The following is a 19,602-nucleotide window of genomic DNA, read 5'->3' on the forward strand; positions in this document are numbered from 1 at the left end:
CTTTCTCAAGATATATTTGCTTGCATATTTTTCAGGGAATACACAAACATACATGTTTATTAATAGTATATACATATATTATATGTGTAATGTGTGTGTATATATATATACATGTATGTCTCTCTGTGTATAGGATATATTGCATTTTTAGAGGCAATCTGCCAGTATATATAGTATATAGTGTGTGTGCATATGTGTGTGTGTGTGTGTGTATATACATATATAATATAGTTTTAAATTTTAAATAAAACTAAATCTTAATAACATTATTACACACTTAATTTTAAAAAATCATCCTTCTATGTCACTACACACCTCATCTATTGAATGACTAATATTTCACACACTTAATATACTCAGATGTATTTCTGTGTACATATTACAAAGAATGCTCAGCACATACCCCTGTACAACTGGTTCACTATGTCTGTAAAACCACTCTGTGAAACGGAAATTCACCAGCACATTTCCCTCTGAAAAGGTTCTACCAATTTCACTTCACAAAAGTATACGAGAGCTTTCCAGTTGTTACCTTTCTGGCCAATGCTGGGAATAATCAACTTTATATTTTATGGCTCTCCTATAGTGTATTATTTTAATTTCATTTCCTTGATCACCAGTAAGGCCACACAGAGTATTTGGACTTCAGAAACTGGGGGTATACGAACAACTGTGATTGTAAACAGAGGATCGCAGAGAAATGAAAAAGTACATTTGAAGATCAACAAATTATTTAATTTCATTAAAAGACATCAGGAATGTTAAGATCATTTGCATTTATTTATGATGAGTTTGTGAAAGACAAATACCAACTTAAGCATTCAACCAGACTTTTTTCTTTGGGTTATGAGACTACCCTGGAGGGTTTTTTCAGTATGGCAGTGACATAATTAGAAACCATGCTTTGGAAAATTAATTTAGGAACAGTGTGTAAACTTCCAGGGAGGAAAAATCAACAGGGAGGAGACTAATCATAGGCTAAAATTCAGGCCAGAGATGATGAGAAGAAAAGTAGAGTGGAAGATTAGAAAAAGAGAAGAGATGCATTAGAAACATACTATTTACAGAGCCCAAATCAAGAAAATTGGCAAGTTATTAGATAACAGATGGAGTAAGCATGTTGATGGTTAAAGAAAAAGTGCTTCCCAACCAACTTGCTGCTGACTACTCTTAGCGAATAAACTGTAAAGAAATGTGTACAACGGAAGGAAAATACAAATGCTATCAGTAAATCATCTCAATTATTGAAACAGAAATAATATTTCTTGGGTACCTGAAAGATCACTGCTTTCAATTCGTCGGAGATCTGAATCAGCCCAGAAGAGTTTGCCCAATCTGCTATCAAGAGCTAAAGCAACTGGTTTACTTAAACCACTGAAAAAGAGGACCTCTCGTTCTGTTCCATCTAAAGCAGCTCGTTCAATTTTGGGAGACCTTTCCTGAAGATTGGTAAAATACATATACCTGAAAAGAAAGCAGGAAACTCTAAGTTTACTAAAGTAAGAAACCACACAAAATGAGAATATTTCTGTTAAGACAAAAGGAAGCAGTCTTTTTTTTTTAAGGTTTTTAAGGTTTTAGAGTATTTTTTAAAGATCATGGAATACATTTCTTAATTTCAAAAATAGTAACAAAGGTTGCACAGAAGTTCTTAGGGAGTTAACTTTCAGGAATTAATAAAACAAAATGTTAGACACAGACACACTTATGCTTTTGGAATAATACGATAAATAAAAGATAATAGCAGTAATCAGATTTGGACACAAACTTTTAAATTTCTTTTCTAGTCCATTTCATAACTGAAAATAAGTCATATGTGAATTATTTCTTATATTTAACTTCTTCAGTTCATCTCTCTCCTGTAACTCTTCTGAAGTAAGCTACTTTCCTTGAATTCCTTATCATTCATTCATAGTCAATTAAGTACTATTAATTGAATGCAAAGCTCTGTATTAAAGACATACTAGTTCTTATCATAAAGGAACCTAAAGCCAAGAAAATATAAGCTTGAAAATAATCAAGTATAAGGTAAACTGGAAAGGACTAAAGAGGCACAGATATAGACTAATGGGCATCTAAGAGAGGAGGACGTCACATTTGGGGGAGGGGGGCACAGGGGAGATCAAGGGGAAATTATTGGAGGAAGACATAGTTCCAACAGTTCTGGAGGTATGGGTAGAAATGACAAATAAAGCAGCAGTGCCTAAGGAAAGACATTCTAGGCAGAAAAACAGAGAAAGCAAGAATATAAATGGGATAAATAGGAAGGCTGATGAGGGTTTCAGATTCCCCCTTGGTAACATACCCTTTTTCTGGGTTTACCACAATGGCTCGAGGTCTGTCTTGCTCGCCCTTTAGCACCACTCCAATTGATCTCCCATCTAATCTCGTTACATTAATGACATTGGTGGCCTCACAAGTCCAATAGATGTAGCGGCTATAAATATCAATGCTGAGGTCATAGGGCTGGATTTCTAGGTTCTGATTCGGAACTGAGCTCACAACCACAGTAAAGCCCTAAGGAGGGAAAAAGAAACATACACAGAACATAAGAGTCCAAGCCAGACAGCCCTGAGATTACTCACACTACTTACACGCATGTGGTCACACACCTGAGTGGAACTCTTACATACCAAGGGACATTTCTTAGTGAGCATTTCAAATGTCCCCTTGGTTATTATGACACAAAGCAGAAGAGAGACAGAGGCTGTTTTAGTTGCTCTAAGAACATGACAGTGCATTAATGAGACATGGGAGTGAGAAGGTGGCAGCTGCTTCCTATAAACTCAAGACAGCTGTGGCTAGAAGAACACTCTAGAAATAGCTCTAAAGCAGTGGTGCTCAACCAGGAGCAATTCTGCATTTGTAAGTACCCCTGGAGAAGAAAATGGCGACCCACTCCAGTATTCTTGTCTGGAGAATCCCATGGATGGAGGAGCCTGGCAGGCTACAGTCTAGTCTACAGGGTCGCAAGAGTCGGACACGACTTTGCAACTAAACCACCACCTACCTGGGACACTGGTCAATGTCTGGAGACATTTCTGACTGTTACACCTATGGGAGTATAACTGGCTTTTAAAGGGGCAGAGGCCAGTGCATGCGGGCCTAGTCAGTCATGTCCAACTCTTTGCAATCCTTTTGGACTATAGCCCGCCAGGCTTCTCAAGCCCATGGGATTTTTCAGGCAAGAATACTAGAATGGGTTGCTATTTTCCTCACCAGGGGATCTACCTGACCCAGGGATGGAATCTGTGTCTCCTGCACTGCGGGTGGATTCTTTACCTGCTGAGCCGTCAGGGAAGCCTTGCTAAACATTCTTTAGCCTTGCTAAAATGTGATGTATAGGTCAGACCTCCCCCACACAGAATTACCCAGCCAAAAATGTCAACAGTGTGTAAGTTGAGAATCTCTGCTCTAGAGACAACAGCAGTTAGTCAGGGCTACAAACCACATCTATCAGTCATGTCCTCTAATCCGCAAATCTACCCCCTCAAAACAATTAAAAAACAAAAAACAGGCACTGTTCATCTGTTTTATCTGAATAAATGGTATTTTATTTACTCAGCATCTCCAAGGTAACACTCCTTAATGAGGCTGTCTGATTTATTTGCTACGTCTTTGGCTATATAACAACAGTTAAAATTTCTATCAACTGGTTATCAGCCAATCAGTCCTGACCTACACAGTGTAAACTGCATCTGTAATATACAGCTATAACTATACCTTATCAGCAGACCTAAATACATTATCTCCTCGCTATTTTGTCAGATCAGATATTAAAAAAAAAAAACTAGCAATCTAATTTTCATACATTAAAAATCTAACAACATTAGTGCTACAAGGAAGATGACAAATAATTATTTATAGTGATCCCGGTGTAATACTGCTTGGACACAGAAAGAAAGCAAATTATGGACAGTGTTGTGTGACTCATGATTAGAATGTAAGCACAGATAAGATGTGTTGATAATATTTTCATTCCTATGCCACAGTCACCAAGTAATATTTACCAAAACAAAAACAAAACCAAAAACCATTAGATTAATAACAACATATCTTAGATGCTTTTAATTTTACTGAGATTGTGTTTTATGTTTCCCATTCTCTGAAACTTTTAAATAGTTACTAGTAAAAGAACTATTATTTATAGAGAACCTATTGTGTAATACATAATGGGCTATGTGCTTTATATTCCTTTCACCTAAAGATTCGTAAGAATCCTAGTAAGTGACAGAGCTGAGATTAGAACCAAGGGTCTATTTGCTTTCAAAGTTTCCAACACTCCATGTAAACGAAACAAAATATAGAATGGAACATAAATGGATATGGGTGTACTGACAAAGTCATTCTAATATATAAGCAGAAGTTATTTTAATACAATACCATCTTCATTTCAATAGCACTAGCAAACAACTGTTCACTCAAAGATCATGTAGGAGAGAAAAAATGCTACCAGGTTCAGAATTCCAGTTTTACACACACACACACACACACACACACACACACACACACAGAGTCATGATAGGATGGTTGGGTGGTCCAATAACTACACAGAAGAACTGGATTTTGAACTGAGCCCTGGATTACCTGGCTGCCATCTTCTTGAGCTTTTCGGATCATGTTTTGTCGTGAATCAATCCAATAGAGTTGCTTGTCCAGGGGGTCATAGTCAATGGCCCGGACATTCCGAAGGCTGTGGATAGGAAGGATGATGTCAGGGCTCTGCTGTTCATCAATCACCATGCGGTTGATGGCGCTCTTCTGACTGAAGAGCAGGAAAGTAGTTGGAGCTTAAAGAGAGAAAAAAGCAAATATGAAACAGTTATCCTAAGTCTCAGATCACTCAAAGATTTGATTGGCCTGTTGTCTGTATCTCATAAAAAAGAGATATGTATGTTGAAGACTTGTATGAGACAAAGCCCTTTGGATATGCCTTCAGAACTCTTAGAGGAAACACTGATCACACTCTGGTTACTAAACCAGTTATGAATTTATGCCATGACACAGCCAACTAGCCAGTTTTTCTCTGTCCGATGTCCACAGTGGCATTAGCACAGGACACCTGATTTCAATGAAGTGTTTGACAAACAAAATTCCCCTGTCTACCAAGTAAATAATCCTAACTCCTCCCTCATCTATTCTTGTGGGTGAAAGGAAGTCTGGGTCTCCATAGGTCAGAAAAGAGACTTCAAGAGTGTCTCAGTTCTCACATAATTTAGTCACTTGATCTTAACTACAGCCTTCAACCTCTTTGGATTGAAATTTACTCAACTAGAAGGTTATAGTTATGCTGTCCTGCTCACTGAGTTGCTATAAGACTTTTATAACATAAGTAAAAATTAAAAGGTAAGGTATTATGTCAATTGTACAATGTTGTTGTTGTTTAGTCACGAAGTCATGCCTCTTTTACAACCTCAAGGACTGTAGCCCGCCAGGCTCCTCTCCATGGGATTCTCCAGGCAAGAATACTGGAGTGGGTTGCAATTTCCTTCTCCAGGGGATCTTCCTCATCCAGGGATTGGACCCACATCTCCAGCATTGGCAGTAGGATTCTTTACTACTGAGCCACCAGGGAAGCCCCAATTGTACAATACCTGAACAAAAAAACTATAAGGCATTATATAAATGTCAAGTAAAAATAGCTATTGCTTCTTATTATCAGTAGTGGCAATAATAAATGTGGTGTTAGTAGGAATGAAACAAACCCTCATGGGTTGTAGAAATATAGGCTTTGTTTTACATTGTGGGGATGTAATGGTTGCAAGGAGAGAGAACCATTAAAAAAAAAAAAAAGTCACACACTAGTTGATGCCTGAAGTCTACAAAACAGGGAAATGCAGCCGAGACAACACTTCCCTGTCCCAGGGACTAGGCCTCTGATTACTATGCAGTCATCTTTAATGGAGGAGAGTATCCAGAAAAGAACACCATCTGACAAAGCTACCAAAACTTCAAAGTCTAACAGTCTTTTTAAAAATCTTCATTAAAAGAAATGTAAAAATCCCCAAATTATACTCTCTTCTCTTGTTGCTCAGTCATCACCTAAATCCAGCAGAATTTTGTCCTTATCAGGGATATAAACATAAATGGCCAAAACAGAACTCCTTGCTTTATCTCCCTCTAAACCCCATTCTTCACAGTGCCCTTACTTGTGGTTCCCTGGTTGATGTTACACCTACACCCAAATGTATATCAGCTTAAATCTTGAAGAAATCATTGCTTCTCACAAAGAAACTTGGTATTCACAACCCTGAAATTCTGCTTTAAGTTCCCCACTGGCTGAAAGTCCACACCTAGCTCAGAAGATTTAGAAAATATTTCAGTGACCCCACTGAACTCTCCATTGTGTAGAGTCCACAGCACACTGATTTAACAACTTTCAGCAATTTTAGTAGAACCAACACCTTAAGTAGTAAAAATACATGTCACAACAGAGTAGGTAACAAGTCTCCCATTTAAAAATAAAAATAAAAAAAAAGAATTATTTTTTGGCAGTACTACTTCCTTATAAATCAAGAAAATAGAAGGAAAAAAAAAAAAGGTCCTGAATAGTAAGCTTCCAACAAAATAGCATATTAAGACATACAATGAAACTCAGAAGACCCCATAGTTTTAGCTGCCAAATTTTCCTGCCTGGGAAATAATTAATCAAATATATATTAGGCTCCTAGTTATGTTTCACTTTGTACTGTTTTTTTCTTTCTTTGAGTCAAATTTTAATCTTTAATAAGCTTTCACGATTAGGTGGAACATAGATGATGACAAAGCCAAATATGGCTCCAAATAAATACTCATTTCAAAAAATTTATGGGTGACATTAATTACAGTTGGCTAAATAGTTCCAGGAGAAAGCTGACGTTTTGACTTATTTACAAAAGGGACAAAGGATATTCAGTTTTGCAAGCCTAAACCCATGCTAATTTATATCACCTCTAACCACCACTCCCTCGTCTCTTGCAGAAGGCTTTCAAAACGGTCCTGTCGGGCTGTCTCAGCTTTGCACTCCCACATGCAGAAGCTGGAGGAGAAGGTGTATGCAGGCAGGAGCTTTTCCGCTCTCCTCCGAAGACACAAGTGTTCGCCCAAAGCTTAAAGAAAGGTACCACTCTGATATAAGAACATTTTAAGTGACAAGCCCAAGCCCACCATGTTGGACTGTGCCATCTCTGAGCTGTGCCAAAGGCCTCGAGTAGGGACTGAAGTCCAGGCCACACCTGGGTAGCCAAGTCAAAGCACCTGTGCAGCTGCATGTGCCCAGAGAAAACACCTTTTCTCAATCTGCACAAAGCTGCCACAGAGGCTAACTGCTTCAGTACTGAACACAGGATTACACAATGTGGCCTCCTGCTTTCTCTCTGACTTAATCTCTTTGCACTCTGTTCCAGAGACACTGGCCCCCAGGTGTTTCTCCAACATGCCAGACATGCTCCCCGCAGGGCCTCTGTATTTGCTGTTCCCCTCTGCTTGATAGGTCTTCTCCCAGAGAGCCAGCACAGCTCATTTCCTCACCTCCCTCAGTTCCTGACACAGTGTCACTTTTATGCCAGGACTTCTCTCATGATCCTATTTAACATCAAGATCCTCCTATTCACCCTTTCCTGCTCATAATTTTCTCCATAACACTCATCTCCATCTACCTCATGATACAGTTTATTTATTTAGTTCATTATCTATCCCGATGGAACACAACCTCCACAAGGGCAGGGATGAATGTCTGTTTCATTCAGCAATACATTCTTCATTGGCTCATATAATGCCCAGTGTGGATTAGCTGTTCGGTAAATATTCACTGAAAGAATACATGAGTAAACAAATGAAGAAAAAGCATGAGATGACATCATTAAGGAGAGCCCTGTAGCCATGATTTTGAAAGGAAACAAAATTATTTCCAAGAACTGGGGGAAAAAAAAGAAACAAGCATTTACTAAGAACCTCCAGCATGCCACACATCATACCAAATGTCTTCTAGTCCCCCAAATTATTCCACTTTACAGGTGAGCAAACAATAGTTAACTAATTTTTAAAGAAAGGTTAAGAAATTGTTCCCAGGTCACAAAGCTGCTGAATGGAAAAGCACCTGTTTTTCCAAATCCTGTCTTGCTTCTTCATTCTTCTACTGAACAATGACTTCTTGAATGACTACTGTTTACCGAAAACTATTTTAGGCACCTTAGATATACATCAGTTAAAAAACAGGAAAAAAAAAATTGCTTCCTGGAGTTTACATTTCAATAAACAGACAGTAAGTAATAAACATAATAAAGATGCTATAGTATATAAGTAATGAGTTACACAGTATACTGGAGAGTGATTAAGAGTCATGGGAAAAAGAAGAATTGTAGGTAAGGGGCACTGGCAACGCGAGACAGGGTGGAAGGAGGACTTGCAACTTTAAATAGGGCAGATTAGGTCTCTCTGGGGAGGTCATGATTAAGTCAAGACATGGAGGTGAAGTATATGCATGCAAATATTTGCAGGAAAACATTCCAAGTAGAGGAACTACACAGTACCACAGTCCTGAAGTAGGGCGTAACTGGCACATGTGAAAACAGCACTGAGGCTAGTGTGGCTGCCATGGAGAGAAAGAGAGAACAGTAAAAGCTGAAGTCAGAGAAGCAAGGGAGTGGGGAGGCTGTGAAGGAACAGATCGTGCAGGAACTTGTAGGTCATTAGAAGAACGAGGTTTTCACTCCCCATGAAACAGATTTTGAGCAGAGAAAGGCCAAGATCTGCTTTAGCTTTTGAAACACAGGTCCAGGAGTAAACGACACAACGTTAGAAAACTTTCTGAGGGCAAGTACTTTGTGTTAAACTTCTCTTGTAATCTCCTTTGGGATTTAATACATCTCTGCGCAAATATTAAATAATACACGTTACAAAAAAAAATACATGGACAGGAAGCCTCTGGAAACACTGCTGATCATCTCAGAAACAGCCCAAGACAGACACTAGGGATACTCAGCAGTGATTTCTCATAACCTTCATTTACCAACTAGAACACACTGGTATAAACATCCCAAACAATGACCTCGAAAGGCCTTTCCATATTCTTCTATCTCCATCCTCCATCACTTCTTACCCCTATTTTCTCCTTCCAAAGTCAAACTGCTTTTAAAAAAAGTCTACATGACACACACACACTATTATCCCCTTTCTGTGCTCCATTCACTTGTTGATCTATTTCCATCTTTCACTGTTACTTTCCTGAAATTATGTTCTTTCAGGATTATTAACAACCATCTCACCCGAATATCCAGTGGATATTTTAGGCCTCACCTTATTCAACCTCTCAGCAGCAATCACAACACAGTCTTACTCTGGAACAATCTTTTCTCCTGCCTTCTGGGTCGTATCCTTTGGCCGCTCTGGCTGCTGCTCTACAATGTCTACTGAGAACTTCCCCTCAACAAGCAGAGCTCCTGAGGTTACCAGACCCTTTCTTTTCTCCAGACCAGGAACTGGCAAACTACGGCCCACAAGGTAAATCTGGCCTGCTGCCTGTTTTTATAAAAGTTTATCAGAAATGATCCAATTTTAAAAACACATCATCTGTGGCTGCTTTCACATCGCAGTGGACAGGGCTGAAGAGGTGTGTGAGAGACTACAGGCTTCATGAAGCCTACATATTCTCTCTGGCTCATTAAATAAGAAGTTTGCTGACCGCCAGGTATACACCTTCTCCCTAAATGCCCATTTTAAATACATGCTGGCATTTCTAAAATTTATGCCCCTAACTTCATTTCTTTTTCTCTGAGCTAGAGATTACTCTAATTACCTATTTAATGTTTCTATTTCCCATAGGAAAATCAATATAAACCTGACTAAAATTCATGTTGATGTATGGCAAAACAAATACAATATTGTAAAGTAATTAGCCTCCAATTAAAATAAATTTAAATTAAAAAAAAAAATCTGACTTGCTTTAGCAAAACACAAACTAATGTGTGACAGAGACTCCAAATCATTCAACTATAAACTGATGTTCTTCCTTTTTCAGAACTAAGCCTTGTGTGAGAACACACTAAATCCTTGCCTATGTGACCTCCTATACTTTCAGGCACAGAATAAAGTAATTTCAGTCATTCATTATATCCAATATCCTACAGCAATTGTTACCTTCTAACATAGTGAACCATACCTTACCTTTCTCCTACAAATCTACTTTTCCTGATCTAATTCTCTATTTCTTTATCATATCTATCAATTTCTAATTTGTTCTTATGTATCCAAAAGAACGTTCACATACATGTGAGTCATAAATCAGGATTCCCCAAGCCAACAATGTTTTGTTATACACTGTGTCCTGGTGTTCCAAGCAGAGTGTGTGTGTGTGTGTGTGTGCGCGCGCGCGTGTGTGTGTGTCTCTTTGTGCGTGTGAACCCAGATTCGTGGCTAGATGAGACGACCTGCTACCATTAGCTAGAATAAGGTGGCAACCACTCACTGCGTTCCGAGCCTGTGCTCTCTAGCTTGCCTCCCCATCTACTTACTATTGTTTCATACTGGCTACATTTACTCATAAGCCTGGCCTCTTGCACACTTACATTTTTCATCTTTCGCCTATTCTGCGAATTTCAAAGGACAAGGAGATTATATTTTGTAGAGTCTCTCTGTTGTACTATTTGTACTGTTCTTTCCTTCCTTCACCATGAATAAATATGAATTATGTCTAGCATACATGCATGTTCTCTCAAAGAAGCTATGCAAATTTTGCTATTCATATTTAATCCCAAGGATAAAATACTTACTTTTCCTATAATATCAATTTTTCCATAACATCAACCAGTTATCACTGAACAAAAGTAACAAAAACTTGCACTTTTTCACTTTTAGTCCTTCCCTTTTATACAAACAAATGATCAACTCTGGACTTTGACGACTTCTCCCTTTAGAAAGAATATGAACTACAGTGTTTTCACAAGTCTGCTGCCTTCTCTAACTTTAGTTTGCATTGAGGGGCAATGCAGCTTACCACTGCAAGTCCTGTTGTCAGCATTCAGAGAGTAGTGGGCAGGGCATCCACAAACGAAACCTCCAACTGGCACGGCCAAGCAGAGATGGGAGCAGTGCCCGTTGCTGGAAGCACACTCGTTCCATCCTGCCTGCCGTGAGGAGTGAAACACGAGGATGTCCATCACATAATCCAAGTGGCCTTGAATGATGGTGCGGTTTTGGCCACTGGTTTTGTTGGCACGCTCAATGCTGCGTCGGCTCCAGTCCGTCCAGTAGATGTAATCTTGGTACTGAGTTAAGCCAAAAGGATGAGGCAAGTCATCTGCTATAACTTCACGGTTGAGTCCTATTTTCAGAAAGGCAGCAGACAGGGGAGACGCAGAAAGATGTAATATATGAGAAAGTGAGAGTCTTGTTGGCAAAGAAAAAGAAAAGGTAACATTTAAAACATTATTTTTGTAAGCAATTTAAAGTAGAAAAATTCCTTCAGAAGCAATTCTTAAACCAGACAAGTCTTCTGAAATCAATCCATCTACAGTCTGACCCCACACCTCAAACCAATATTTTTTTGTTCTAAAACTCACTGAGTTTGTTTAAACTCATGTAGATGGCCTATTTCGACTGTGGTCTTATTTTCCCTCCATAAAGGTCTACAGTTCAACTCTTTTTCCTTTCATAAAAAGATGGAAATGTATATATTATATTTTACTGCTACAAAAAGTCACTTCAGAAATATCCAGGGAGTTATAAATTTTATTATAAGCCCAACAGTAATGAAATTTCCACATATTAAAGAGATATGAATACAAGTCCTTGGCCCACTATTAATGAATAGGATACAATGTGAGACAGAGGATGAACCTAGACATTCATATGAAGTTTTATGAACAGTATCATATCTAACCTATGGTAAACAGCAGCCACTGATTTTTGCACAGAAAGGATTATATATTCTCTTTCTGAACAAAACAGAAGAATACAGCTTACCAAGCATATTTGAAGACTCTATTAAGTTGGTGTCCAGATCTGTCCAATAAAGCCTCCTTTTAGCATAGTCAATGGTCAGGCCGTTTGCCCGCCCCACATTGGGAACCAGCGTAGTACGTTCACTTCCGTCCATGGCAGCTCTGTCTATCTTAGGTTTTCCACCCCATTCGGTCCAATACATAAATCTAAATTCAAACCAATGGATATTTAACATTTTACTTCTGATTATTTGGGAGAAACGATCATATTCATGTATAGTAACTAAGTAAATTTAAAGAAAATATACACTAAATCAAGGAAATTGGCAAAGCAAAATCAAAGCTATTAATTTTTTTCAATTACATTGGCAGTCTCAACTAAATATTTTTTCTCATATCCTAAAAAGGAAGTGAGTCAGCTTTCCTTAGTGTTTCCAATGAATCTGTTCCATCCAAAACCTAGGAATTGGAAACAAACCCATGGTTTCCTTATTGCAGCACTTGCATTTATAAAACTAATATCAAGAAGATAGCAAAGGATTAAAGTGCTAGTCTCAGAATTTGACTCACTTCAGAACAAAATACATGTATTTCTGAAGACAAGTTAATTCGAGTTTTAAATTTTTAAAACTTACTTTCTGATTTGTGTAAATCACTCTCAAAAACCAAGCTGCAGCAGTACATCAAAGGTACAACTTAACAACTGTGAACTGAGGTTTAAAAGGGAAGTTTGAAATGCATTTGGTCACACTGTCCAAGGTAACATACTACTGAATCACACACACCCCTTAGTGTGTCAGCTGAGCAATGAACACCACTACTACAGCCCCTGCGAATGTACTCTTTTGGGTTTTTCACGTTAACTGTAGAGCAACCGCACAGTACAGACTTCTGCAGATGAGGAGGACAAGGCCCTACAAGAAGTACAACTGATCTGTTGAATGTCTTCAGGCCAGTCATAGGGCAGAGCTAGAACTAGAAGGTAATTCTCAGCCAAATGTCTTTTGGGCTGAACCAGCAGTGCTAGTTTCAAGCTGCTTTGAATACTGGGTCTAGGAAAGTTCTCTGCATGCCAGGTCTCATCAACTACCCAAAGGAGACATTCATTCACCAGCCCATCGGCTGATGGTTGACTTGGTAGCAATGTATAAACACACTTTGCTGAAAACTCAAGTTGTCTTGGGCTTTGTTTGCATTTGTACTTGTCAGCTAACAGGCATAGTACATCCCAAAAGCCAAAGAGAAAACAACTGTGGGAGAAATGTCACAGCTGCCAGCAGCCACATAAACTAGAGTACTTTGTCCCAACTACTAAATTTATCTGTCTGGTAACTAATAGCTAGAGTAAAAATCACCATAAACCAATCACAACATGTCAGCACAGAAATGGTACCTTTGGTATGACTTTCTAACTACATGGCCAGCAAGCTAACCATGGAAGTGACTGATTCAGTGAAACAACTTTTCAATATGGCCATGGTCCAATGTGCTGGTATGTTTACAAGGTTAACTTCTGCTTTTTAAAATGGAGTTATTCTTCAAAATTCAGCTTTCTTACATGATGGATGTTTTCATTGTTGTTCAGTTGTCCAGTTGTGTCTGATTCTTTGCAACCCCATGGACTGCAGCACACCAGGCCTCCCAGTCCCTCACCATCTCCCACAGTTTGCCCAAGTTCATGTTCATTGCATCAGTGATGCCATCCAGCCATCTCATCCTCTGACACTCTCCTCTCCTTCTGCCCACAATCTTTCCCAGCATCAGGGACTTTTCCAATGAGCCGGCTGTTCGCATCAGGGGACCAAAATACTGGAGCTTCAGCTTCAGCATCAGTCCTTCCAATGAGATTTCAGGGTTGATTTCCCTTAAGATTGACTGGTTTGATCTCTTTGCTGTCCAAGGGACTTTCAGGAGTCTTCTCCAGCACCAGAGTTTGAAGGCATCAATTCTTTGGCATTCTGCCTTCTTCACAGTCCAGCTCTCATGACCATACGTGACCACTGGGAAGACTGTAGCCTTGACTATACAGATCTCTTTTTAAAACTTGTTAAATCATTTAAGATTAATCTATCCTTGAAAAACATGTCATGTTGTAAGTAAATTTATGAGAAAGTTCAGTTTAATATCAAAGTTTCTCCAAGTTTATAATAACTAATTATCCATTTTTGAATTAATGAACATTCTAAAGTAGAGCTTTATAATGTAGTTATTTCTTAGCACACATTATCTCAGTGGGTTTACTTTTACAGGTTTAGAATCTGGTATAACTTGGGAGAGAGTGCAAGCAAATCGATTTCATGACACCTTTCAAAAGGCTGTCTACTTAGCATATAAATACAATCATTAATATTTAACTAATAAACCATTTCACTAATTTTTATTCACCTAATACTAATAATGACAAAAGTAAAATTTAGTTAATTCTAAATCAGTGAAATCTCCACTAATGATTTTAAGATAAAACCTATCTATAATTTACCTGTCAGCTTCCTAATAAGCATGATTTAAAGACATCAAGAATACAATCCATAACTAGGCCATGCGCAATACAGTTGCAAAGAATTCATATGAAAAGCTGTTTACCCTTCAGCGGGGTCCAACGCAAGAGCTCTGGGACTATCTAGGTCTTTCCACACCAAAACTTGTCGGTGTTGCCCATCCAACTTTGACACCTCAATTCGATTGGTTCCCGTGTCTGCCCAGTACAAGTTCTTCCCAAGCCAGTCTACAGCCATGCCTTCCGGATAATCTAAGCCAAATTCTACCACGTGTTCCAGGGCACTGCCATTCATAAAGGCTCTGCTGATGGTCTGCAGAAATAAGATTAACAATATCACAGGGCTTAGGTACAAAACCCTAAGGTTTTAAGGGAAGATACAGAAAAGCCAAAGGCACAGTTTCTCAATACAATTCGCATATTTTATGAGCACCGTAAAAAAAAAAAAAAAAAAAATGACATCAACCTCCAACGAGCACAACTGCAACCTCAAGTTTTATTGTCAATTCAGGGAGAAATTTTTCAAAGTTTTAAGAACCAGAAATTTATTCTAGTAATATAGCGGAGTGACTATTCTTATAAAACTTATTATTAGTAATCAAGTGAAAAGATGTGACCAGAGTATTGTAGACTTTTAACTGGTAGTCAGTTTCCTGACTTCCAACCTGGTGGCTCAGATGGTAAAAAATCTGTCTGCATTGCAAGTGGCCCAAGTTCGCTCTCTGGGTTGGGAACACCCCCTGAAGAAGAGAACAGCAACTCACTCCAGTATTCCTGCCTGGAGAATTCCATGGACAGAGGAGCCTGGCAGGCCACAGTCTATGAGGTTGCAAAAAGTCAGACACAACTGAGCGACTAACAAACACACAGCTTCCTAAAGGTGCTTGAGAGTATGCAGTCATTGCATCAACTGAGGAAGAGCTCAACAACCTTATACCTTATAAAATGCATATGACACTACTCATATCATTACCATTGTGGCTATGAATCACCTAAAAATTAAAAGTCATAATTTAAGCTATTAATAATAGCTCCTACTTCATGGAAACTACCATCCTAAGTGCTTGGTGTACATATATTTTCTCATTTAATGCTCACAAAAGCCCTGCAAGATAGGCATTATTTCTGCTTTCAAGATGAGGAAACTCACAAGCCCACACAATAAAGCATTTATTTACTCGCTCATTTAACAGATTTTACTGACCACCATTACAGTCTAACTCTGGCTCTAATACAATTTTTGCATATTAGACAAAGTTTTACATAAGCTATGTAAAACAGGTCCAAAAGAATCTGGAAGAAGGAAGAATTATACTCCAGATTTTCTGGTCAAGAGCTCCTCCTTACTGACTCAGTAAGCTTGTCAATATTTATTCTAGGGATGGGAGGGGTGGGGGAGAGAAGGTATGCTATAACTCATTATTGGCATTTTCTACCTCAGTCAGGTGCCAAAAAAAATTTTTTTAATAAACTAAGAGTCAAGTCTCTATAAGCCATTTGTCAAGCATACAAGTGCTTCTTTTTTTTTGTTTTTGTTTTTTGTTTTTTGGTTTTTTTTTTACAAGTGCTTCTTACTCTCTAGCTGAGGAAAATGTCATTTATGTATTCAAATAGAATGAAGCAGAGGAAGATTATGTCTTGCAGATTTAGAATACTCAAACTATCTTGCACTAAAAACACTAGAGATACTTAACAAAATACTGAATGGGCCTTCTCCTTGGCTTCCTTTAAAATGTTAAGGGTTTTTTGTTGAACTCTTGCCTATTAAGTATGAAGGAAGCTGGTAACAGCAAGAAGACTCAGAAATTCTTGAAGCTCTCCCCATTAGTCCCCAGTTTTAATATTCCAATTCTCTGGCTAACCTTGAGTGATATGTCAGTCCAGTAAATCCGGTTGTCTGTCACGTCAAAATCCAAAGCAGAAGCTTCTTTGACACCAGTGAGTGGAATGGCCACGTTATTATTATTAGTTTCCAAAGAAATTCTCCTGATGTCAGCTCTTCGTGAAAACAGAAGGAAAGCCTCTGGGACAATGCAGGTCTTCATGTCACTGATGAGTTCAAAGCCAATGGGGCAGGCACAGCGAAGGCCCTGGGGTCTATAGAGGCAGAGATGGCTACATCCCCCATTATCCTCAGCGCAGGGGTTGGAACCTAAAATACAAATTCATTATAAAAGGACACACAATCGACATCATCAACACATTTTCAATTTAAATGACCAAGCATTTGTTTGACAAAGACATAGGATTATATTTGCTCCCAAATCTAGAGTTTCAATTCTAATCTCACAAACAAGCATTATGAGGATTAACAGGGAATAAACGACCAGGCACAGTGGTGCAGGCCTGCAGTCCCAGCTACACCAGAGGCTGAGCAGGATGGTTCCAGCCCAGGAGTTCTGACTGGAGCTACACTAGGCTGACTGGGTGTCTGACTAAGTTGGTGGCAGTATGGTGACTTCCCAGGAGCGGTGAATTGGCCCAAGCTGAAAATGGAGCAGGTCAGGAAGCAACAGTTAGAACTGGACATATGAACAACAGACTGGTTCCAAATAGGAAAAGGAGTACATCAAGGCTGTATATTGTCACCCTACTTACTTAACTTATATGCAGAGTACACCACGAGAAACGCTGGGCTGGAGGAAGCACAAGCTGGAATCAAGATTGCCAGGAGAAATATCAATAACCTCAGATATGCAGATGACACCACCCTTATGGCAGAAAGTAAAGAACTAAAGGGTCTCTTAATGAAAGTCAAAGAGGAGAGTGAAAAAGGTGGCTTAAAGCAATGGTATGGGGAGGGAGGAGGGATCAGGATGGGGAACACATGTATACCTGTGGTGGATTTATTTCGATATTTGGCAAAACCAATACAATATTGTAAAGTTTAAAAATAAAATTAAATTAAATTAAAAAAAAAAAGCCCAACATTCAGAAAACAAAGATTATGGCATCCGGTCCCATCACTTCATGCAATTAGATGGGGAAACAGTGGAAACAGTGTCAGACTTTATTTTTTTGGGCTCCAAAATCACTGCAGATGGTGACTGCAGCCATGAAATTAAAAGATGCTTACTCCTTGGAAGGAAAGTTATGACCAACCTAGACAGCATTTAAAAAGTAGAGACATCACTTTGCCAACAAAGGTCCGTCCAGTCAAGGTTATGGTTTTTCCAGTGGTCATGTATGGATGTGAGAGTGAGACTATAAAGAAAGCTGAGCACCGAAGAATTGATGCTTTTGAACTGTGGTGTTGGAGAAGACTCTTGAGAGTCCCTTGGACTGCAAGGAGATCCAACCAGTCCATCCTAAAGGAGATCAGTCCTGGGTGTTCATTGGAAGGACTGATGTTGCAAGCTGAAACTCCCAATACTTTGGCCACCTGATGAAAAGAGCTGACTCATTTGTAAAGACCCTGATGCTGGGAAAGATTGAGGGCAGGAGGAGAAGGGGACAACAGAGGATCAGATGGTTGAATGGCATCACCAACTCAATGGACATGGGTTTGGGTGGACTCTGGGAGTTGGTGATGGACAGGGAAGCCTGGCGTGCTGTGGTTCATGGGGTCGCAAAGAGTTGGACACGACTGAGCAACTGAACTGAACTGAAAACGGAGCAGGTCAACTCTTGTGCTGATCAACTGGGAATAAACGTATGACAAAATTATTTTCTGTGTACCCACAGGAGGCTTTAAGCAAACTGCATTATTCATACGATAGAAGTTCTTTTTCTGACAGTGTGTGGGTGTTAAGTTTAGCCCTTCAATTCAAACTGTGCGGCCAGCATTGAACCAACATTTAAAGGTCCATCCTTGCCAATCGATCCAATGACTTGTGTTCTCATTTGTCCCTGGGTAAACACTTAAAGAAACTTCTTGATTCAAAAATTAATCATGGATACCTAAATGGTACTCAGCACTGGGTCATCCACAAGTATCAGTGAACTTGGCAATATGCTGAAAACTGGTCTGGAGGTTTCAGGAACCAGAAGAAAGGGATTTGGAGTACTTCTTCCTGGGACGTTTATTTGGGTTTGACCGTGGGATGTGGAAGGAAGTTGACTGACATTAGCCTTGGAAAGAAGGTAATTGTCTAAAAACTGTTCACTGTCTTCCTTGACTTAGCCACTATGAAACACCATGTGATATGAAGTGAAAGCCAACAAATTTTTAAGAAAAATGTAAAATGCACTTGTACCACAAAGAATTTATTAACTTCGTGAGCTTCAACAAATTAAATAATCTCCTTAAAAGAGAAAAAAAAAAAAAAGGTCCATTTCTCATTACAGAAAGCTTAACAGATGATTTTTACATCCACTGAAAACATCAACAATTTACACTGCTGACTTTATAGGCTGCTAACTATATCTTTTCTCATTCCTGGTTCATCCTCTAAGAGAACTGTGAAATTACCTACCAATGACTCGATGAACATTTGTGGCCTTCAGGCCCATGAGGTCAGGGAGCTGATCTATGATGACTTCCCGCTCTGCGCTTCGTTTGTGTACTCTTTCAATGCTCCGCCTCTGCCAGTCAGTCCAGTAGACATAGTCACCCAACAAGGTAAACCCAAATATGTGGGGGATTTTGTCTTCCACGAGCACTCGTCTCCCAGTCCCATCGGTATTCATAACCTTCAAGTTTAAGTTTAAAGAGAAGGAAGAGGAAAAGATGTGTACTTATTCTTTATATATGTAAAAAATGACAAAAACCAACCATGCTTTTGTCAAAATCCAAGAGATCTTAGTTATTTCTATTACAATGCTTTCACAAAATGACAACATGCTGATTTAATAAGAATGATTTCAAAGACTCAATATAGGCTCATATTTAACTTCTATTTCTCCATTCTCTTATTAACCTTCCTTCTAGAAATTCTGACATTAGATTTAGTATGCATCTCCTATATTAAATGACCACACAGAAGTACAATATTGTCACCTTAAGTTTGCTTGTCCATCTGTCTTCAAATTAGTGTACCTTTGCAAACATTATACCAGTACATATTTTGTTTTATGACACATTTTATTTTATCCTGAGAGTTTTGCCTTTTTAATATCTAAGGAAACAGATTCAAATAAGGTCACACAGCTTGTAAACAGAATTGGTGTCTTTTTTAGGACTCCTCCTACTTAGTATATTTCTTATTTCACTGTTTGAAGATTTTTTTTTAAACTACACATAACAGG

General features: G+C 38.8%; 1 protein-coding gene across 10 annotated transcripts in view; it reads right to left on the bottom strand.

The window, feature by feature from the left end:
* Nucleotides 1-19,602, bottom strand: part of LRP6 (LDL receptor related protein 6) — a 178,109-nt gene that overhangs the window by 34,643 nt on the left and 123,864 nt on the right. For all 10 annotated transcript variants that reach the window (XM_055570411.1, XM_055570414.1, XM_055570416.1 and 7 more), the window contains 8 exons: nt 18,831-19,047; nt 16,278-16,567; nt 14,502-14,728; nt 11,941-12,125; nt 10,973-11,299; nt 4,588-4,790; nt 2,306-2,517; nt 1,274-1,464 (listed from right to left, as the gene is read on the bottom strand). In XM_055570411.1, coding sequence (XP_055426386.1) covers nt 1,274-1,464; nt 2,306-2,517; nt 4,588-4,790; nt 10,973-11,299; nt 11,941-12,125; nt 14,502-14,728; nt 16,278-16,567; nt 18,831-19,047 — 1,852 coding nt within the window. The remainder of the gene's footprint in view (nt 1-1,273; nt 1,465-2,305; nt 2,518-4,587; nt 4,791-10,972; nt 11,300-11,940; nt 12,126-14,501; nt 14,729-16,277; nt 16,568-18,830; nt 19,048-19,602) is intronic.

The sequence above is a fragment of the Bubalus kerabau genome, chromosome 1 (genome assembly GCF_029407905.1).
Source record: "Bubalus kerabau isolate K-KA32 ecotype Philippines breed swamp buffalo chromosome 1, PCC_UOA_SB_1v2, whole genome shotgun sequence".
Lineage (NCBI taxonomy): Eukaryota > Metazoa > Chordata > Mammalia > Artiodactyla > Bovidae > Bubalus > Bubalus kerabau.